The sequence below is a fragment of the Alosa sapidissima genome, chromosome 8, assembly GCF_018492685.1.
Source record: "Alosa sapidissima isolate fAloSap1 chromosome 8, fAloSap1.pri, whole genome shotgun sequence".
NCBI classification, from domain to species: Eukaryota; Metazoa; Chordata; class Actinopteri; order Clupeiformes; family Clupeidae; genus Alosa; species Alosa sapidissima.
The window spans coordinates 25,860,005-25,882,993 of NC_055964.1; the positions used below are offsets into that span (position 1 = coordinate 25,860,005).

A 22,989-nucleotide genomic window follows, 5' to 3' on the forward strand; every position below is an offset into this window, starting at 1 on the left:
GTTTGATCTACTGCCCTCTGGGAAGAGGTACAGAAGCCTGCGCTCCCGCACTACCAGACTCACCAATAGCTTCATACACCAAGCCGTAAGGATGCTGAACTCTCTCCCTCCTCTCCCCCCTCCACCCTCAGCTACATAACATCCTGGACATTGGACCAAAAATGGCTGCCTACACTACTCCACTTGCACACTTGCACACTTTACAACTGGTGTTGTTGTCCTGAAAACACAACACTTCTGCTGCTCTTACATAACTTGCACCACTATGCCACTTTCTTCTTACTTAGGTCAAACAGAACTACCCAAGCCTTTTATTGGCCTGAATTTGCACTAGTATTTTTATTGACTGTCTATGCACAATTTCAACCACATTTTGCTGCTCTTATTTTTTCATTATTATATGTGCCCTCTTATTTACTTATTTACTTACTTTTTTGTTTACTTGAATGTTATGTTTGTCTGTGGACCTAAATTGGTAAAATATGTCTTGTCTTCACCGTGGGATAGTGAGAAACGTAATTTCGATCTCTTTGTATGTCTGGAACATGTGAAGAAATTGACAATAAAGCTGACTTTGACTTTGACTTTGATGTACCCTAGCAACACTATTGTAACTATATCTGCATTATTTATTTTTACTCTGTATGATATTTTACATCATATTTTTTGCATTTTCATGCACTGTATTTCCTTCAGGAAATGCTTTTCTAGTTTGACATTATTACACGGCTCAAGCAAAGTCCTTTTAGGCAAGTCCCTCCACTCGGCGGCCATTTGACAACGCTTTTTGTCGCTCGTCGGGTATCCATTTCGGCAGAAATGCGCATGCGCAAGGCTTCACGACACCAATCTTGCTCCAGCGGCGAGATCACAACACATGATTGGCACGATGTCTTCACAACACACCACATGATTGGCTCAATGTATTCACACCACACCACATGATTGGCTCAATGTATTCACATGTCGACGTTTTCCCAAGGAAAGGGGTGGGATATGCGTAGACAACGGCCATATTGGCGTGACAAACTAGCCCCATGCATTTCTATGGAGTATTTTTTGAGTGCTGTGTCTCCACATTAGAAAGTCTCAAGTGTAATTACTCCGCTGCGCGTCGGGGTCCGGTTCGCCCTGTCGGGACTTATTTTCCCAATAATGACTGGCGTTCTATACATTATCCCTTACTTATTGTTTGTTATTGATATTCTCCTTAATGTAATCTTACCATGTTATTGTTTATTATTGATTGAATGGACATTATTGTTCATTATTGCTTTTTTCCCCTCATTTTCATTGCTTATTTTATTAGGTTATTGATTGAATTTACATTGTTGTTTATTATTGCTATTCTCCTTATTATAGTTTGACCAACATTCTAATCTGTTCCCTGTTAAATTTTAAATATTATATTGTATTTGTATGTCGCTTTGGACAAAGGCATCTGCCAAATCCCATAACCATAATGTTTTTTTCCCCTCTTCATGACTCATTTTTTGACTAATGCGACTGCCTACTCCGGAACAATTTATATTCCGGAAAATACGGTAATAACTTTAAAGGTACTACAAGTTATTTGTCAGAAATAAGAAAAAAAGACCACATTGTTACAAAAAGGCTTTTCTTTACTTGGACAGAAACAAAATGACAAAACAATATGTACAATACTGTAATTTAGTTCCAGCCTTTGTAAAATCCACAGTCTTTGCATTACACAATCCATCCAAAACAAACCAAAGATAAAATGCAGGGCTTTTCCTCCTGGGCAAACTTAAGAGCTTCTCATGAGTGACAAAACATGATACTATCCAAAACGTAAGCAATTTGACTTTTTCATAATAAAATAAGAAAGGAAAAAGAGACAAAGCAAAATGATTAAGTGTTCACATGTGTGTATGAGATCACGCGGAGCAGTATTGATGTTTTTGTTCATATTAGTAAGTACCAAAGAGGCCATGGAGGAGTTGGACTTACTTTATTGCCTACTCGTCCCCTGGACACAAACAGAAAATTGTGAAAGATTTGGGAAAATTGTGAAAAATTGTGATTGCTTGCGGCAATGTCTAAAACCTGACGTGTGTACTACTGCAGAGAGAGAGAAGGGAAGGCTAGGGCCAGTGAGGGGAGCTTGGGTCAACGGTGGCGGTCTGTTAATGCCAAACAGGCCTGGCAGGCTTGCTGAAGATGCCTCAGATCAGATAATTTGAGGGCCGAGTCAGTAAATCCTCGAGCAATGACTTCACACACTCAGCAATAAACCAAAATGGTCATTGAGTTGCATTCACATGTGCACAGTCAAACAAAACACACACACACACAAACATGATGGCAATAGCTGGGATGTGGTAGCAGAGTTTAGAAAAATATAATCTTCTAAAGTTCAATAATTCTCTGACGTCCAAGCCTCAGTTAGACCACAACTTTGGTAGAGGAACTGTACTTTGAAATAAGACTGATCGCTTGGTTACCACAGAGGTGAAACCTAGCCGAAAACACAATTCAAAACATTAGTCTTTATTTCTTTCGCACATCTGTACAATTTACATGTTTAACTTGCATGCCTGAGCTTTGTTTTGAAAGGTTTGCTCAGAGTGAGCTGAAAGTGAGTGGTCTGCCTAAACCAATACTGATAGTACATTAAGCAGGGCTCGTGAATGGGGTTACTGCTCACGGCCATAGACAAGAGCCATGTGCCGAGATTTCCTGTGAAGTGAGGTTATGCAAGTCAATTTCCTGTGTGATGGCGTGATCTGTGACAGTGTCCCTGAGCAGGAGGAAGATAAACAACAACCAGCAAACAAACCATTAAGGCCTTTCCTTGCACATTCACAGTGTCTACAAGACTTGACTTTACCAAGTCACACACAAAGGCCACACACACACACACACACACACACACACGGCTTGTGCTTCTGGTGCCCCAGTGTTAAGAAGCTGAGGCACATGACATCACATCTTGCCCAGAAGCAAGAGATTACACCAAAAAGATATTGAGGTTTGGTTTCCATACAGAAAAAGGGGGTGGAAGGCCGAACACAAGGAAGCCCCTGAGTGGCGAATGACGAAAGAGCGTCTGCTCTGCTCTCCACCTCTTTTCCCACAACCAGGTACATGGAGGCCCAAGGGACCAAGCAGTGCAAAGTGGAACCAGCTTCCACATCAGAGGGAACGGGGGAGAAAACCGCTTTTTCTCAGGCGTGCATTCTCCTACCCTACCTTCTGAAGTGTGTGTAGTGTGTCCTTAAAACAGCAAAATAAATAAAAGCAGCTCACAGAGAAGTGGAGTAAAGATCCCTCTGAGGAGACTTCCCTATTGGAGCACTCGACGTCACAAACCTTGCTTGTTTCAGTAACTTAAAAAAAAGTCGGAGAACAGACATGAAGATGTAGTCAAGCTCCATGTTACACCATCCACTCAAGCTCCTCCTCTGACCCGAATCTCATCGCTCTCCCCACCTCTCCAAGGCATGAATTTATTTTCCCTTTCTTTTGGTAACTGGGGAAAAAAAAAAAAAAACACAAAATCCTCAGGGCTGGTCTTCAAAGAGTCATTTGCCTGGCAAAGTCCAGCGCCTCGGGCATCCTAACCGGCAGCCCTACACCTCGGCAGAGTCCTTATCTGGACGGTTGACCGGGACCCCGGGGAGGAGGCTCAGGGCTCTGCAGCACGCTGCTTGGTGACGGCCTGCTTGGCTTCCTCTGGCAGGAGGGAGGGGTTACCAATGATGGAGGTGGTTGTGCTCAGTTGTCGGAGAGTGCCCAGAACCACTGCAGAGAACAGAGGGAGTGTGGCAGGGCAAGGGGGGGGGGGGGGGGGGGGGGTGTGTGCAGGGGTGAACAGAGAGTAACCCAAACATTTTCATTGATTCAACTTTGTATTAATAGTCTTTATAGCTTGTCCAGATTAACTTGCAACCCTTTTAGGTTGTGGTAGAAAGTCTATTGATGTGTTTGGCCAAATAGCACTGGACGTGAGAGCACAGTGAATGTCCAGAAATACCCTTTCTGATGGATCTGTATAGTTGTGTTTAAATGACTGGCTATGCATGTTCATGAGCCCTCAAGTCACTGTACATTAGTAATGGTTTCTGTGTGTGTGTGTGTGTGTGTGTGTGTGTGTGTGTGTGTGTGTGTGTGTGTGTACACACTCACTGGGGCGAAGCACTGGAAGGGCACAGTGGCGGTCCAACCACTGTAGAGTTGTCTCACACAGCTCCTCTTTGCTCTTGGTGGACACGCTCCCATTAAAAGACTCAAACAGTGGCTTTATGATCACACTGAACTGGACTCAAGGGTCAAGGTCACAAAGCACCGACAAGGACATTACTATGTACTGGTGAGCTTAAGTGGATATGAACACAAACACTTATACATACACATGGGTGGGTTATACAAACTCTACATATTGCTTACTGCTGGAATGACAGCATACCAAAATTCTTCTTCTACAATCTTGTACACGTCAGTACAGTAATCAAGACAGAGTGTCTGTAAATTTCTGTGCTGATGACCACAACCCCACCCCCCCTTTGCGTGAAAAGGATACGATCCAGAACTTCCAGTTCTGCAGCGTCCGGTTCTTGACGTACTCGTCATATTTCTCCCTCATGTGGTTAAAGTGGTGCTGCGTGAGGGACACACCAGTATCTGGCAGCTGCTTCTGACACAAGCTGATGCCCACACACACACGCGCGCGCACACACACACACACACACACACACACGCGCACACACACACAAAGCGCTTTCAGATATAACCTCCGGAGTATATGCGGAGGTTTGTCAAACGGAGGTCCTACCCTCGGATGATTCAGATATGATGCTAACCTGCAGACCTTATACTGACCTATGTGTGAGGTTCCGTGTGGTTGTTGAGTGAGGGGTGGGGGCTTGTAGAGTTCACAAGAGGCGAGATATGACGCAGAATATATGCGGCTGCTGTCACAGCTGCTGTTTGTTTACAAAGTGTATGCATTATGTAGGCTAAAGAAGAAAAATCTATTGTGCGTAGGTTAATACTTGAAGTAGTCACGTAAGTGCGCACTTGAAATTGACCTACATGTGTGCTTCGAATAAACACATTTATCTGTTTTCAACGTTATGTAGCAGAATTACTTGGCTATGGAACCCCAAATCTGGTTTGCGTTGGAGAGCATGCACGAACTTTATGGTAGCCTACCAGCCAATTCAGTAGGCTAACTCGAGACTTCAAGGCCATCATATACGTTATATAAACGTTTTTAAGCAACAAACAAAATACTAACATAACTGTGAAGTGGTTCGTTTTTTCATGGTTTATTTTTCCAAAAGCATTCTCTCCCCATTTGGCCTTGCGATGCAGTTGTAGGCTACATAAACGTGTCTATTGCCGTTCCCTTCATGTGTTCTATCAAAATGTTGTATGCCCTCATGGACAGTAGCTCCGTGATGTCTGCATCTTTCCAGGTCGGAGATTTTCTGGACAGCACTATGCCACTCCATCATAACACTGGCATTTAAGTCAGATTTAACCACATGGACGCACGAACGAAACGTCACCGACACGCCTTCTGAAGGTGTGAATTTTAACCGCATGTTCTACGCTTCGTTCAGACACGGTACATTTACATAATGTCCAGAGGAAATACTAGGGGGAGGGGAGTACAACAACCGGCTAAATTCGGACTTCCATATGACCGGTTATGTCGTTCAGATATACGGCCCCACCGTTTAACATCCGCAGAACCTCCGGTCTTACACATATGTCTGAAAGCGCTTACAGACTTCAGAACTGCCACTACATCTGGATATATATTTTTTTTTAAAGTATATTTTTTTGGCCTTTTATGCCTTTAATTGACAGGATAGTAGAGAATGACAGGAAGTGAGTGGGAGAGAGAGTCGGGGTGGGATCCGGAAAGGACCACAGGGCGGGAATCGAACCTGGGTCGCCGGTGTACGGTGCAGGTGCCCCAGCCAGTTGCGCCACGGCTGGGGCCAACATCTGGATATATTTAACCATGAACACTAATTTGGTACTATGCTAACCATTACAAATGTAAACCAACTTATGTCTCGACATAAAAATGCTGTGGGGGTGGGAATCACACTGACCCCAGTGGGTAGAGTAATGGTTTGGGATTTAGAATAGACAGGAGGCTGGCTTGGGGTCAAAGCACACAGGTGTGTGGCAGCAGGCTAATAGCATGCGCCAGGTGAGAAGAGGGCTACCTGATGGAGGCGTGGAGCTCCTCGATCTCCTCCTTCAGTCTGCGGCTCTCCTCTTGCATGTGCTGTCTCTCCTGCTGCAGTTTCCCGATGTACTCCACCGTTTTCTGAAGCGTGGCCGCATTACTGATCTACACACACACACACGAAAAACCTTGTCAACTAAATGTAAGGCTTTGTTGTAGAACTACACAGACCTACAAACACATTTTAGAGTGGACACAAACAAGAGGAAATTTGTATAATTTGTTGCATGAAGGTCATATTGTCTGAAGGTTTCATACCCCCTGAACCACAAAATGAGAATATATAAAATAGCTCTTGAATAAATCCTTTTAAAAGGATAGTTACACATTACGTTGTTTATCATATCTGTGCTTCTTCACTCTTTCATAAACTGGAACTGAATAAAGTTTACAGTTACAGTAAGAGCACAAATAAACGCAAATTCAAGGATTCAATTTTCTGCTATTATGCACCTGAAACCCAACGCGGTGGGAGTCACACATACCCTGTTTTAGTGAAAATTGCTGTGGAATTTCCTAGAATTCTAAGTGAGTCCCTGATCCGGCCTGAGCTGGGTTAACAGCCTGGTGGGGCCTACAGGAAACAGAGGCTTCCTCTAGCCCTCTATCATTTCACAAGTTCATCCATCCATTGTGGACAGTGGATTACATTTCGGTTCCGACACACAGGAAAAACTGAACACTTTCTGTAATATTTGCAAGGTTTTATATCCTTCTGTGCTTGGTAACCTCACCAAGCATTCCTCATGAACTCATGCCATAAATTATACAACAGCTATAATTACATTACTGATACATTACACTATGTCTCTGCCACAATGCTTTATAAATGCACAACAAAGCTTACGTTAGACTGTGACTTTAGTGTGGGTACAAGGCTGCAGAGAGTCTTAAAGCCGTTATTGATGTTGAAGCGCCTCTTCTGCTCCGCAGAGATGTGATTAATTCGGCGGCTCTGTAACACATATACACAAGATCAGGGGGGAAATAAATACAACCATCAGCAACAGAAGCAACATCAACAGATTACAGAGATATCACAACATATATGGTGTTTGTACGTACGTATATGACTGTTGAACACACACACACACACACACACACAGATGCTCACAAATGCACACACTTGGTTGTTCTCGTTCTTGAGTAGCACGGTGGAATTGAGAGGAGACTGCGGGCTGGCTGCTTGCTCCAAGCCACATGGAGACCCCTGCCCAGACGAGCGCCCCTCCAGACCTGCCAATCAAACGCATCACGTAAACACAGCAGGTACCAAAACAAATGCACTTTAAACAGCAGAACAATCACAGGCAGGTCACTACAGTGCTTTAACTAGTGATGTGGCCAGTGGTTGATTTTGCACTATAGAGTCCCTATGCTGTTTAGCTTGAAAGGCAGCTTCGGTGGTGTGGAATGCTTATTCATGAACTCTCATGAGAGCGCATATAACCATTGCAAATGACTACTTATTTACCTCTAACCAATGAAATTGGTCAAATCAGTTACGGATGAAATCGCTAGTGCTTGTATGAGTTGTATTTCTCCTAGAAATACACTGACAGCATTTGTGTGTGTGTGTGTGTGTGTGTTCAAAAGTGGATGTTTGCTGAGCATCCTGACCAGTGCTGGGCGATGGAGTGGGTGTTTTGCTGTTGGAAGTGGAGGCAGCCGTCTCCTCCTTAGGCACTATGGGCTGGGGAGACTTCGTCTGCGTCTGAGGAAGAAGATGATAAGCAGAGCCCTGAAAGAGACAGGGAGAAGCCGGTGAAGACAGTGGACGGCAGGGTTGTGCACAATTCGAATTGCAATTCTGCTTCCTGTTTGCTACCACAATTGAAATGCAAGTGAAATTCAATAATTGAATTGGAATATAAGAGCCTGTTTCAATTCAATTCTGGAATTTTGCACAAACTTGGTGGACGGTGGAAAAATGACCCGTGGGTAAGATCTCAGAGAAGTGTCTGTGTGCCTTACCCGGGCGACATTTGGAGAGCCAAGGACCACCCCTGCAGTGGGGACAGAGTCGCACTTCACAGTGGACGGAGTGACAATCACAGCCCCCGTATGCCCTGGGAACGGTGCTGAAACACAATACACTCCACGACTCACCACTTAGCAGTTTAACACACTCCACGACTCACCACTTAGCAATTCAACACACTCCACGACTCACCACTTAGCAATTCAACACACTCCACGACTCACCACTTAGCAATTCAACAGTCCCTTTTATAGTAAACTGGTGGAATTGGCACCTGGCTCTACCTGTTAAGTTACAGAATCCCACACTCCATACCAACTCCACTGACAACACAAGGGAAGATCAGTAAAAATGACTTCAGAGAAACGTTCATGGTCATTGACATTTTGGCTTACTATGGCCCTCTAGTGGTTAATGGGGAGTTATAGTCATGAATATCTCAAGGTGTTAACAAAATGAATTGAATTTGAATGAATGAATTCAATGACCTTGAATTTCCCCTTGGGGATCAATAAAGTATCTATCTATCTATCTATCTATCTATCTATCTATCTATCTATCTAAAACAGAAGACACAAGGGCTAACTATGACTGACCGGTAAAGATTAGCTGGGTTGAGGGCCGGGCGCTGGCGGGTGCGATGCGCTGTGCGTGCCGGCTCTTCTTGCTGGAAACCGGCCCGACAGGCCGGGGCTGGATGAAGGCTGGGGGCAGGGCCACTGCCTGGGCTTGCGCCTGAGGCTGGACGGAGGGCCCCGGGGGTGGGAGAGGGGCGCTCTGGAGTGGGGGCTGGGCTGCCGGCTGGGGTAAACTCTGGGGGAGGGACTGCGGCAGCTTGGGGGCGAGGTGCTGAGGTAGAGTCTGTGGCAGTGCCTGTGGTGCAGTCTGGGGGAGGTGCTGGGTCGGGGGCTGGTGCAGGCTCTGGCTGAGGGGGTCGGGGGCTAACTGCGTCGAGGGGAGCTCCGTGCCCTGGCTGAAGGTGGTGGCAGCGTTACTGGGGGTGACCACAGACGACGCTGTGTGTGTGATGACAGACAGTGGAGGCCCAGTGCCATCTCCAGCACCTGGCAACAGGGATGCTGTCTCCGCCGAAACGGCCGGGCACGGCAGAGAGGGGGGTATTGCTGCCAGAGGGAGGGGCTGAGGAGGGGAAGAGGCAACTTGCACACCGAACAAAGGCATGTAGTTCTGAGAGTAGGCAGAATTAGGGTCCCGGGGGACACTCTGATTGGTCAATCCTGGGGTGATTGGCAGCCCAGGGGATGAGACAAGGCGGTGGTCTAGGCTGATTGGTTGAAGGTCTGAAGGGAGGGGCATAGACGGGAGCATAGGGGCCTGGAGAAACAATTAAACAGATTATGAGGGATACTATAAAAAGTATACCCTAGTTTGGGTACCTGTGAGTATGAATCTGTGTCTGTCTGTTTGTGTGTGTCTGTGTGTGTGTGTGTGTGTACCTGTGACTGGGAACTGCTGCTGGGCAGTGCGATTTGCGCTGAGGCTGAGGGTGTTGGTGGGCTGAAGGGGAAGATTGGAGGTCGGAGCGTGTGAAACAAATCTGTGAGGAGACAGAGACCGGGCCGGGAAGGATTTCCCTCAGTCACTGCAGATTGCTGCCATCAAAGCCTGTCTAATCACTATACCAGCCAAGCAACTGCATGAATGAGCCATTTCTAAGCGTTCAGTCAGATTGTTAAAACTGTTTAAACAGTCATCCTGGCTGCAGTTAAAATATATTTGAAAGATCCATCTCGACAGCTGTAAGATGTGTGTATGATGGGCTAAGGGCCTGGAGAAAGGGCATACCTTGCCAGGGCTCGTCTGTGAAGTCTGGCTGCAGTGGGATGAGACCTGGCTGGATCATGTCAGCATTCCCCGCATGGGCTAAAGAGGGGAGAGGGAAACACAGAGGACAGGGGTTGAGGGGTTAATAAGACCTTCACATAACAGGTAATGAGGTTTAACATAGTTTGCAAGCTGCCCGAGATAGAGACACTCTTGGTGTTGTAACACAGCTTTTAATTAGCCATTAAATTGCACAAAAATGTCCAAATGTCAGGTCAAATGACCGTCTACACTGACTGGATAAGGAGATGTGGCCTTTGTGCTAACTAAATGAAACCGACATCAATATCACACTGAGCTTCAGATTTCAACTGATGCCAACTGCCTTAAGGGCTCAACATGCTTCTGCGTCAACTCCACGGCGTAGCTACGCTAGCACTCCTACGGAGTCGTGACCATTTTATGGTTTTGCGTTGGGTTGCTTTGCATCGCGGTGCATTTCACTGCCATAACGCTCTGTGTCGCCTGTGTGTCTGCGTCGCTCACCACCGGAACAAGACTGTATGACCGGAGCCCGTCTAAGGAGAGACTCCCCACTCTCTATTAATCCCATACATATCGAATTTGGTTGCAGTTCACCAGAGTTCACCTAGATGGCGATCGTGGGCGAGTCCAAAATACATGGGGTCCTATAGAGCTAGACGACTAAATTTGTCTCTTTCACCTGATTGTCGTTGACAAATCTCAGATTTGATTGTAGTTTGTATAACTTCAACATGGGTTATAGGTCAAAAGTTGAATGAGTACTTATGTCCTTTTGTTTTCTTACAGGTTGGGTCGTTGTTGCCCATAACACGCTAGCATTGTGCTAATGAATGACGTCATTGACATGTTTGAAAGTCTTTTTAGAAGTGACTTTAAAAAATATAATACTCAACCAAGTGTATTTTCTTTGCCTCCCCTTTCGAATACAATATTCAAATTACTTGAAAAAAAATTATATCCTGAGAAAAGTGGCTTTTGAATGGTTCAGCTCCATAGACCTCCATGCATTCTGCACTCGTGGACGAGCGCCCTCATGTGGAGCGACAGAAAAAACTGCAACCAGTTCAGAAACCAAAGTTTTCCGAGAGTGGAAGTTCTCCCCTTATTAGACATTCTCTGGTATGACCGAAACGGTAGCCTACTCAGAATGGCAAACCCCATAGACTTTCGTGCCAAAATATTGATTTTGTTTTTTTGGCCTTTTCTTGCTTAGATTTTGTACAAAGTATCGAGAAATAGACACAGTAAACCAGCAAATAAGTCTGACGTTATTTGCGAGGTGTCTGCCAGCCAGTTTAAGTTATGTTAGCAGGCAAACTTTAGCACAACTGCCCACAAAGTACTGCTTGCTGGCGAAGTGCTAATTTCAAAACGTTACTGACATATAAACACTTAACAAATGGATAACCCCGTCATTGTAACCAAAATATGTCCGAGTTTATTTGCAAAGCTTGTCAGTGAACTAGCATGTTGCTAATCCCCATAGTAGGCTGCTTGAAACACCGACTATCAACACACAGGACGAGTCAACCAATCACAGTCCTTGCGGTCTGCGTCGCCTCAATGCGAAGTTACAATTTTTTGGAGGCGCACATCGAGCTACGGTGGAGGGGTCGGAGAGGGGTTCGCGACGTTGCAGAGGGGTCTGTGGGGGTACGCCATCGATTCGACGCAGAAGCATAAAATAGGCTTTAGTTCTCAGTTGATGCATTTTGGTTGGGAAAATCTGCTTCAAGTCAGAATGACTCACAATGCAATGCAAAAGCCAGGAAACTCTCAGACTTGATGACTTGAACTTGATACAGAGCATCTTAACTGACATGGTAGATGGCAAATGACAGTGGGACCGATTTCCAAGTGGGTACAAAATGACAACAAGGCTAGAGCTCCGATGGATGAGTTGACTAGCAGGTATAGTGTTGGCTCACCGATTTCCCTGGGGTTAGGCCAGGCGATAGGCTGGTGGGATGCCAACGTGGAAAACAACGTGTCGGAGAACTCAGACATCAGTACGTCCATGTCGATGAAAGGGTCCATTTCCATGGGCACAGGTGAGTCGTGGCTCCTGCGGCCGACGCGGCGCATCTCCTCATCCTGACAGAAGGACATACGGAAGGTGTCGGGGAAAGCGTCCCCAAACAGGGAATACTGCTCTTCCGCCCCCTTCAGACAAAGCCAGAGCACAAGTGGCAGTCAGGCGGGATGGCACAAGCATGAATACACAAACACAACGACACACACACAGGCAGGCTCAACGCAGAGGGCAAGCACACATAAGGAAAAGCTACAGTGATCTTACATGAATGAGCACTGTGGTAGACCCTTACACCATCCTACCTCTGGGTGGGCCTGAACATATGATGATGATGATGATAATAATAATAATAATAATAATAAAAATATTAATAATTCCCTCCAAGCAAACATTAATATTACAGCCCAAGGTGGTGAATGACTTGGTAAAAGTATTTTCATGTTTGAGGTGGGGACATCAGAATGGAGGGGTCTACACATATGCCTTCAAGCTTTCATGCAAACACCCTGACGATAGGACAAGGTAGTTACCCTGAGGAGACTGGAGAGGTCATCATCCTTGTGTCGCTGCAACTGTTGGTAACAGCAGCAAGGAACATTTATTTTAACAAATCAAGCAAATCAATCTTTATGTTCCTGAACAAGTGTAAGCACCAGAGTTGTGGCATAAGATGTCAAGGTGTCTAAAAACCCTCTACAGGGAATTGAATTTAAGAGCGGTCTAGAATTCTCCATCCTTAACCCCATATCACCACCCCACCCAGCACCCCATCCCGATGACTCGGGTCTACAATTATATATAAAAACTGCCCAGCGCTAAATCTTCGAGTTATACAGTACGTACCCTCTTCTTGAAGTAGGCTCTCCATTTGTGGTATTCGCGGATAACTATCTCTTTTCTCCTCTTCACATATTTTACTTCAGTTGCCTGCAAATAATGGAGAGATGTTTGATCAGATGCATGGAAATGAGAGAAAATGGGTCCCATGAGAAATGGGTCTCACCTCTGCAGGTCGGATGTCACAATCAATGTTGCCCTCCAGAGGAGTCTCAAATCGGCACACAGGGTTCTCCCTCCTTTCCACATCTGTAGTAAGACAGACAGACAGAGTTAGAGGTCGCAGTCCAATTCCTCTTGCACCTGAAAAAATAGTTGCATGCCTACATTGCCCACAATAACAATGATATCAACACAGCAATACTAGACAACTGTCTGTGTGTGTGTGTGTGTGTGTGTGTGTGTGTGTGTGTGTGTGTGTGTGTGTGTGTGTGTGTTATATATATATATATATACACATACATAAAAGACTAGATAAGGATATTTATGTAATTCAGAAGATTTTCAGGAAAACCAAAAAGGTTAGGCAAGTTTTGTGTCTGAAAAAATATATTGATATTTTGCGTCAAGATACTAACACACTGTAAGCATAAACAGAGATACATCACTGTTTTGATTTTGACAAAGGCTTCTGCTAAGTAACCATAACCATTTTACATTCCATCCCTAGTTTGCATAACTCAAAATTCTGCGAGAGAGAGAGAGAGGGCAGTGTTTCCCATACATTGACGGCCCACCACAATATCAACATTGACCTCCACACAATGATTTTCCAAGTTGTACTATTTAAATTGGATGGAATTCGTTAATTGTAGAGCTATGTGGACCTTTGTGAAGCCTTCCCTTGTCCCTCAACAAACCTACATGTACGTTTAAAGAAAATATTAACAATCCTGCAATTGTTGGCATAAAAGTCGACTGGCTCATGCTTAAATCTGCATCATAACCACGCTGCGCTAATTTGTTAAAAACTGTTGCATTCAAACCTACCACCACAAATAGAATTCAAATCCGTGTGAAACACTGCGAGGGGCATAGTAAACTGAGATTACTGAGAAGTTTAGTCTAGCATAGCTCTGGCATAAGTAAGCACAGTCTGAGTACAGTATGATTACAGCACCACTGGCCTTAGGTATTGGGCATGTTAGGATTTAGGCAGCAGCGGCCACAAGTGTGTACTCAAGGAAAGAGATTCTTACACTGAATGTACCAGGCCCTCCAGATAGCATTGTTGAGGCGTATTTTGTCTCTCCACTGGAGTTTGAGTCCTTTGAAGTTCTTCCATTTTGGTGATACTAATTTCCCACTGTGGAGAGGCACACAGACAGCCAAATCGTTACCCAGAGAAACAGAAATAAAACCGAGAGCAGATTGCTCCCTGACAGCTGATGAAACTTATGTGGGGGTGCTTTAACATTAAATAGCTTTTCTTTCGACATGTCTTCACAATAACCTAAATGAAAAAAAGAATTGATGGTACACTGTCATCTGAACACAACATCATCATTCCCACTAGCAGCCCAGATTTTGCAGTAGGGCAACTCAAAAGCCAGCAAAAGTGGAGGACCACAACGATGCCCACAAAGATGCTTGCAAGTTTAAAAAAAAAAAACACTCAAATTGCTTTTTGCTTTTTAAAAATAATTTCCATTTTCAAATGTAACCTGTAAAAGTATATGAAATACAATTCTATTACTGTGTTAAACCGTGCAAGACATTGCAAAGAACTATTGAACAAACTATTTAACCCTAACTTAACCTTTGTCTGCTTTGACCACAACAAAACGAAAACAAACAATTCACCTCTTTACAGCTCATTAAAAAAAATAAATAAAAAAAAACAGGCAGATCAGCCTGTGGTAGCGCTGGTGCCTTACAAAGGGTTCAGGATTTGTTGTGAGTCTGTGTTGCTTTGGATAAAAGCGTTACCAGTTACCTTACCTTTAGTTGTATAAAAGCACCTGCCAAAGTAATACTTTTATATACTTCCATTTCACCTAAACACTGTAAGCAATTGGTCTGATCGAATGCCAGAGTGTTCAGCTTGATACCAATTCTGTTCACAAAATGTGCGCAAATGCACTCATTACATTTTAAGATTTTGGGCTTTATTTTGCACTCTGGCGAATGGCGTAAAACTCGTTTTCCACCCGGCGCCAAGTTTAATTCAGTATTTTGCACATTTATTTTTTAAACAATGCGCCCAGGGGTGTGGCAATTAACAACCTAGGGAGTGGCCTGGCGCATTGTCTAAAAAGCTATTGTACACCTGTTCATAAGTCTATGGCGAGTTATTTATGTTATTTTAAGAGCGCATTGTCAACATATTGGCAGGTGCACGCACCATTCTTCTATCATTCATGAACGCACACCAACGCACGTCCATGCAACTTGCACGATTACAATGGGAAACATCATTTGAATAAAGATATTACGAAATACTGTACATATCAAGATGAGTAGTTATTCACCATCATTTGCAAATTGGTAATGATGGTTAAAAGTGATTAGGGGAGACACGTATTGAGCACAACTGAAGATGAACGGTCACAAGATATAAGCAACTCCTCTGCAGGATAAATGTTTTTTTAGTTGTTTTTTCAGTCATTTGAGCAATATTAGGGTAAGTGTTACTTTTTCCAGCCTATGTTTTCGATGGTAACCCATTGTCAGTCAATAGTGAAAATAACTGCATATAACTGTCTTGTCGTTGACTGACACCATGGTGAAGTTAGTTTCACTTTGCCAATGAGTTCAAATAATAGAGGAGTGCAAATGCGTGAAGGCTATGCTAGGTTTTAGTAAAGCATGGTTTAGTGTAATGACTATTCCATACGGTCTCGCAAGCAGCCTCCTTCAAATGCGCCGTTGAATGTCAAAATACCGATGCATTTATTTGACATCGCGCTTTGCGCCGTTAAAGGGAATGGCAGATGTCATTTTCATTGGTTTAAATGATGTTATACACCTCAAACACACCCATGGCTGATTAAAAAACCTAGGAACACCTTGTTGCGCCATGCGCTCGACGTTTGATAACGAAAACCCCTTCAATGTGGACTGGACACATCCTACTAAATTTGAATAAGCTTTTGACGAGTGACGATGCGCTTTTGACTGTCATGATAGGGCCCCATAAGTCACTTTCACCTCACTTGGTATGACATTTGTTATGCCATATTTTTTGTTTCAGCCAAGTCATAAACATGTGGAGAAGCAAATGGCTATTCTTCTTCCTTGGTCAGCCTTGCTTTGCATGATCGAGATTACTGTACCAACTTCACCGGTAGTTTAACGGAACATACCAATAATACATGATAAGGATTAATATGTAATCAAGTCAAGTGACAAAGCAGTGAGGAAGGCTACTGAAGACCACCAAGCTCTGGACTATAGGAGGCATGAACATGCCACAGAAGCATAAAACTGACCCAGTGACCACCCAACGGTCACCACATTTCAGGCCTTCCCTCGTGATGGACTATGGCATCTCGTCTACTTTTGCACCTGGCTGACCTCCAGCCTCTCAGATCATTTTCTCAGCCCTGGCGCATAAACAACCTTGCTGCAGCGTGCTGATGTGGTTTATGTGTGCCTATAAACTCAAGAAAAGCCAAACACAAACACATATCCACGTTCTGTAATACTGAAGTTCTCAGTAACACTCACAGTAACAGTGGTAACACAATAATATTGTTATTATGCCTTTTGACAATTTGACAAAAACATTAAAATGTGGTCATTTACTGAACACTGTAGGTTTTCAGTCACATTTTTATTATATTTTATTTAACTCAGTTTTCATTTTAGACAAGTTTCTACGATGGTTTCTGTCTGCATTGCCATTTAAACTGTACTGTCCTACACAACGGCCAAGAGGCTCTGATATTAACTCATAAATACTAAACCAAATGAAGTTCGCACTGCTTTGAGGTGAGCATCTCTGATCCATAGTGAGGGCAGTCCCTATACACACACAAACACTATAGACATAATATGAACTTCTGAGACGAAACTCATTTGGCAGATAACCGACGTATTTGTGTTTAAATTCTGTTTTTTAATTATACCATTAAGTAGCAGGGAAACAAATTATATGTTATTTAAAAAAATGTGCCGACCTATTGGCAAATAAGGACATCTGGGGCATGGCAGTGGCTGATATTAACTATCATGTTGCATTAATTAAGTATAAGTAAATAAGTATATATACACTCTTTTGATCACGTGAGGGAAATTTGGTCTCTGCATTTATCCCAATCCGTGAATTAGTGAAACACACTCAGCACACAGTGAACATACAGTGAGGTGAAGCTAGGGTTGCAAAATTCCGGGAATTTTCAAAGTTGGAAACTTTCCATGGGAATTAATGGGAATATACAGAAATTAACGGGAATAAACGGGAATTAAAGGGAATAAACTGGGAATTTTTAATATGGCAAGTTAGTCTATAACATGGAACTTAAATGTAGTGGACAAAACCCCATCTTGCAGAATATTAGTTAAAACAACCTGATTTAATGCAATTTCAGTCAAATTTCTACCCTGCACATACGTGAATCCCATGCACACAGCAATCAGCATAGGCTACTAGACATAAAGGAAACCTATGGTGCGTTCATGTGCATGGGGAAAATAAATTCCGGGGGAAAATAAATTCCTAGTGAAAATGTCATGTCATGTGGGAATAACTGGTGTGAAACTGGAAGTTTGCAAACAGAGTTGCCCAGTTATGGGCTTGTCGTCACTTTCGTCCTCATTCAAATGGGTGTACGTCATTTTGCATAAGCTGTAATGGGACAATTAATCTGTCTGATTAAGCTTGACAACTTATATATAACTTACATAATCTATAAGGTTTGGTTGGGGTGGTATGTTGTGTCGTTATATTTTTATTTGTTTTACCATTTTCTGGGATTCTAACTGAACAAAATGATAGTTAGTCAATGTTCCAACCAATTGGATTTTGTTGTTGAGTGGCGTGGTGTCTCTTGGGCAGTTTAGTGGTTTCAGTGTTGCTAGCTTAGCACGCTAGTAAACCATAGGCAGAGAATGGGATTCCCGCTAGCATGGTGGCTAGCTTTGTATGCCAAGCTAAGCGAAAATACGAACAAACAAATCATATTGTTTATTACGGAACAAAATGTTAATGTCTGTATATGAAACAGTAGGAATTACCAAAAATTCCCAGTTAATTCTTGTAAATTCCCATTAATTCCCATAATTTCCTTTAATTCCATGAAAGTTTCCAATTTGGAATATTTCCAAAATTCCCCAGCTTAAGTTTCCGGAAATTTAACGCCCCTTTGCAACCCTAGGTGAAGCACACACTAATCCCGGCGCTTCCTGCAACAACGGCACTCGGGGAGCAGTGAGGGGTTCGGTGCCCTGCTCAAGGGCACTTCAGCCGTGCCTACTGGTCGGGGTTCGAACCGGCAACCCTCCGGCTACAAGTCCGAAGCGCTAACCAGTAGGCCACGGCTGCCCCCAATTCTGCACTAACTAAATATTGTGTTAAGCATGTACTGGCACATTTAGAGATAGTGCTACTGTATGAAGACCTGAAATGTATTTTTTGTGGAATTTTGGCAAATAGCAGCCTAAGATCATAACCGGACGATATTTGACTTGTTTACTGGTATCGACCTATTGGCAGTGGCTTATGTTTAACTACATAGTTGCATCCCTACAAACCAATGAATACTATTATTTACTATACACACAGTACCCTCCAGTACCCCTAGAAAATTCTATTTACAAAATGTAACAGAAGCATTTTCCTATCTAATGTCAACTTCTTCAAGTTTAATCAAATCAGAGTGTCTGTAAACTTTCAGAAGTAGTTCATGATTATTTTCATACCTCGGTAAAACAAGACGATACACTAAATTTAAATAAAAAAGAAAGTGTGTTGACTTGATTTGTAAGTCAGAAAATGGTTACGAAAACTAGGTACTTTGTTGAAAATGCCTATATTTACAGTTACAACAATTAAAATGTTCTCAACTGGAAATGTGACAAACATGCATAGTTATCTTGCCCCCACGCACAGTATGGAGGATAGTAAGACTAACAGAAAAAGGGATAATCTTGGGATCACCAAGTCCCCCAAAAAATCTTCAAAAGTGACTACACTGCTAATAGATTATTGGTAAGGTAAAAGCCTTTTCAGTCATTTAATTAAAAATGGCAGTAGTTACTGAATGGTATAGTGATTTTCTTCTGGAAATGTGGTCTGTTGTCAGATTAAATGCAAATTGCACTCTTTGGCAAGAAACGCTTTAGGTGGGTTTGGCGTACATAGAAGAATGACTATACTGAAAAGAACCTCATGCCTAATGATAATTATGGTGGAGGGGCTGTGATATTGTGGGGCTGTTTTTATTCCCAAAGGCCTTGGGAACCTTATTAAGGTTCATCGTATCATGGACCCCAAGGAAAACCTGAACATTTTCAAGGAAATCTGTCAATCTCTGCCAAGACACTAAATATGGGTCATGATTGGATCATTCATCAGGTCAATTAAGCAAAACAAACGGCCAGATCAAAACAAAAATGTTTTGTCTGAATCTGAGGAGATTTTGTAAAGAAGAATGGTCATAAATCCCTTGCTTTGTATTTTACAACTTTATGGGGTGTCATAGAAGAACATTACAAGCTGTTTTATTGGCGAAGGGAGGCTTAACCACTCGGTGAGTTGCACAGTTTTGAAAATGAATGTTTAGGGTTGTTTTAGGACATGTTTGAGCATGCCTGTAGGCAGCCACTCTGAACGAGTCAGAAAAGTCGAGTCAGAAAAGTTGAGACGGGACCAATCGTCAAAATTTCGGTGTCCACCACTCTAGTTCATCCAAAACAAACCAGAAAAGGGACTCAAAGTGCTAAATACCGTAATTTTCCTTTTAATATAATACAGAAATGTCGACCTTTTCGAAATAAATTAACTAATCTGACTAATCTAAAGTAGTTAACTTATACACTCAATACAAATTACTGCATCAATGTGGCGTGGTATGGAAGTAATCAGCCTGTGGCACTGCTAAGGTGCTATGGAAGCCCAGGTTGCTTTGTTAGCGGTCTTAAGGTCATTTGTACTGTTGGGTCTGGTGTCTCATTTTCCTCTTGACAATAAATCATATATTTTCTATGGTAGTGGTTTTTCAAACCTTTTACCATAAGTACCACCTCATAAAACAATTGTCTCTCCAAGTACCACCACTGGCATTAAAATACAGTAGGGTAAGCATGTTTTACATTGTATACTGTTTTGCGTTGGGGTTTTTTAAGAAAATTTCAAAAATTAACTTGGTGGCTTGTGGTGGCTCTTGATGCAGACTCCAGTCTCAGTCCACCTCTTGTGAAGTTCCCAAGTTCTTGAATTGGCTTTGCTTAACAATTCTCAAGGCTGCGGTCATCCTTGTTGCTTGCACACCTTTCCCTTCCAGTCAACTTTCCATGAATATGCTTTGATACAGTACTCTGTGAACACCCTGCCCTTTCAGCAATGACCTTCTGTGGCTTACCCTCCTTGTGGGGGTGTCAATGTGTGTCTTCTGGACAACGATTAAGTCAGCAGCCTTTCCCATGATTGTGGTTGTGTTTACTTAACCAAACAGAGAATAAAGGCTCAGGAAAGAATCATTTCTGTATTAGCCCAACATCTTTATTCTAATATTTTGAGATACTGATTTTTGATGTTCATGTGATATAAGCCATAATCATCGACACAAAAAGCTGCTTGCTGTCAGATTTGGATCCGATTAAAAATAATTCTGTTGAACACTGATATGCTACAAACATGTTATGAACAGCTTGGAAAGGCTGTCGCAAATCCCTCGAACAGGAGATCAATCAGAGATTTCAAACGAACGAGGGAACAACATGTCACAATGCAACAGCCTTATTTTCCCTTGATGAAAGTGAAACCACGAGTTTTCCCACATCTCAACTTTGGCCAAAGTTTTCAGAAATAATCGTTTTCAGTGCTAAAACCTCATCAAATAATATGCATTTTCCATATGGGGTCTTAAAAGCCATGTCTCCTTCTAGCCACAGCGATATTGTTTCTAACATAGGCCTAATCTAAGCGTGCTCAGATGACGTGATAGACCAGGCGCTGTTGCTCACCTGTCCATCATCATAAAGCCCGATTTGATTGGTCTGCCTGATCTAGGGCGAGCATAGTTGCTCCACAATGGAGCAATGCCAGACCGAACTTCCTGACCTCAAATGTTGTGGGCGGGAATAAGTTCTGATTGGCACCCAGGCTATGTGTAGGGTGTATTTCATACACAATACACAATCTGGCAACCTGGGAGATGTCTAACAGAAAAAATGAATGGATCAATGATTTTAAAATGAAGTAGGGTTGGGCGATGTCGCCTAAATTGGCATTTGACGATGTGTACAGTAAAACATTGTGATGGACGATGATATGGGGGGGGGGGGGTTAGTGTGGTAAACACTAATTAATTAGCCTATAGGTATGTCTGTACAGAAATACATTTATAATGTTCTACATAAAAAAAGAATATATATATTATATAGGCTATACGGCCTGATTAAAGTGGACAGCTAAGAGAGACATACTGACCAGGCTACCGAAGTTGTGTGGAAGATCTGCTCCAAGAAAATTGTTGTGAAAGACAGATAGACAATCAATCTGAACACTTGCGTGTGCACCAACCAGCGGAATATTACACATTGCCAGCCTTCGCTGGGCCCAGCAAAAAAGCTACTTAAGACTACTATCGTGGTCACTCATTTAAAATCTTAGTACTATGCAGCATCCCACGTTATCAGGCTACCGTCTATGCTGACTATGAGGGCGGCAGGAAGTGAAAGAAAAGGGCTGCGATCACGCAGTCCAGGCTATATAGGAGGGCGAAGTAAAAACACTTTTATAAATAACGAATCCCGATTACCACTCCGCTGCTGTCTGGGACTTTTGCTAAATGTATGAAATACAAGCCTTACAGTAAAAGACGAATAGGCTACCTTCTGATCCTATAATCTGTCAACACTCCCGTTTCTCCCTGCTTTCTCCCGTATTTCAAGGTCATCTCCCGGCACCCTCCGGTTTTGTTATTTCTCCCGGAAAACTCCCGTAATTTGCATGGCCATCAAACTTCATTTTAGGGTTGTGGCGATGGACGATATCATCGTCCATCGTGATGGTTGACAGGCATCACGATGGAAAGCAACCATCGTGATGCCACGCCCCCACATGCCAGTCACTAATTCCTATAGAAGCTCCAAACCATTTAAACATTCAAACCACCTTCCAGACAAGAAGCCAAGTTATGCTGAAAATGTTCAATTTGGTATCAACTTCTATTAAAGGGACACCAGGCAACGTTTTCGTGTTAATTACTCATCTTCGTAAGTCGGTATATGGTTAAATGACTCATTACAGGGCAAATGAAGACTCTCTCGTCCGTCCCTGCAGCCTGTAGGAAGAATATCCCGCTTGCAAGTTCAGTGTATCGTACCCGCCGACCGAAGCAGGATCAATTTACATCCTGCATCCACAGCACAGAGGCAGGCTAACGAAACGCTAGCGATTGTTGCAAACGTGTATAATGGCAGAGCCGGCAAAGAAGCAGTGAAAACCCTTGACGGAAGATGCAAAGAAAAGGAAAAGAGCTTCAGACCGAGCGAGGGGGAGTTTCGTAGAGAAAAAGCATCAGGCTTGCCTGGTGTCCCTTTAACGTTCAATCAGTTCCAATCCATTAAACTTGATCAAAGTAAAGGCCAATGCACAACACTGTACACAAGTCAGCAGGTTTACATCTTTGAATGGACACAGCACACAAAGCACGTCACACATTGAGTAAGACATATTTTCATTTGTCCAAAAGGGCAAACATACAACCATCCCATGACCTAGCAAACTCTTATCATGACATCTATAAAAATTGCAATGACATGATATAGCTACACTATAAAAAAAAAAGCTATAAAAACTGAACATATAACTTAAGGCATTGAAAACCTTAACTCTGCTTGGTTGTGACTAAAGGTGTCACGATTTCGAAATCGTTCGAAATTACATCTCAATCTCGAACTTCGAATTTA

General features: G+C 43.0%; 1 protein-coding gene across 3 annotated transcripts in view; it reads right to left on the minus strand.

Annotated features, from left to right (window-relative positions):
• Positions 1-1,604: 1,604 nt before the first annotated feature.
• LOC121714704 (MLX interacting protein) overlaps positions 1,605-22,989 on the minus strand; it is a 35,459-nt gene continuing 14,074 nt past the window's right edge. Inside the window, exons 2-18 of one of the 3 annotated variants that reach the window (XM_042099719.1) lie at positions 14,112-14,218; positions 13,079-13,161; positions 12,919-13,002; positions 12,606-12,647; positions 11,969-12,203; positions 10,017-10,094; positions 9,668-9,768; positions 9,509-9,545; positions 8,807-9,448; positions 8,204-8,310; positions 7,850-7,970; positions 7,344-7,465; positions 7,077-7,184; positions 6,207-6,334; positions 4,544-4,667; positions 4,150-4,279; positions 1,605-3,765 (exon numbers count right to left, since the gene is read on the minus strand). In XM_042099719.1, the coding sequence (XP_041955653.1) occupies positions 3,650-3,765; positions 4,150-4,279; positions 4,544-4,667; positions 6,207-6,334; positions 7,077-7,184; positions 7,344-7,465; positions 7,850-7,970; positions 8,204-8,310; positions 8,807-9,448; positions 9,509-9,545; positions 9,668-9,768; positions 10,017-10,094; positions 11,969-12,203; positions 12,606-12,647; positions 12,919-13,002; positions 13,079-13,161; positions 14,112-14,218 (2,365 nt within the window). In that variant the 3' untranslated portion in view covers positions 1,605-3,649. Of the gene's footprint in view, positions 3,766-4,149; positions 4,280-4,543; positions 4,668-6,206; positions 6,335-7,076; positions 7,185-7,343; positions 7,466-7,849; positions 7,971-8,203; positions 8,311-8,806; positions 9,546-9,667; positions 9,769-10,016; positions 10,095-11,968; positions 12,204-12,605; positions 12,648-12,918; positions 13,003-13,078; positions 13,162-14,111; positions 14,219-22,989 lie in introns of those variants that run through there. The other 2 variants (XM_042099718.1, XR_006033409.1) reach the window with 2 other exon arrangements.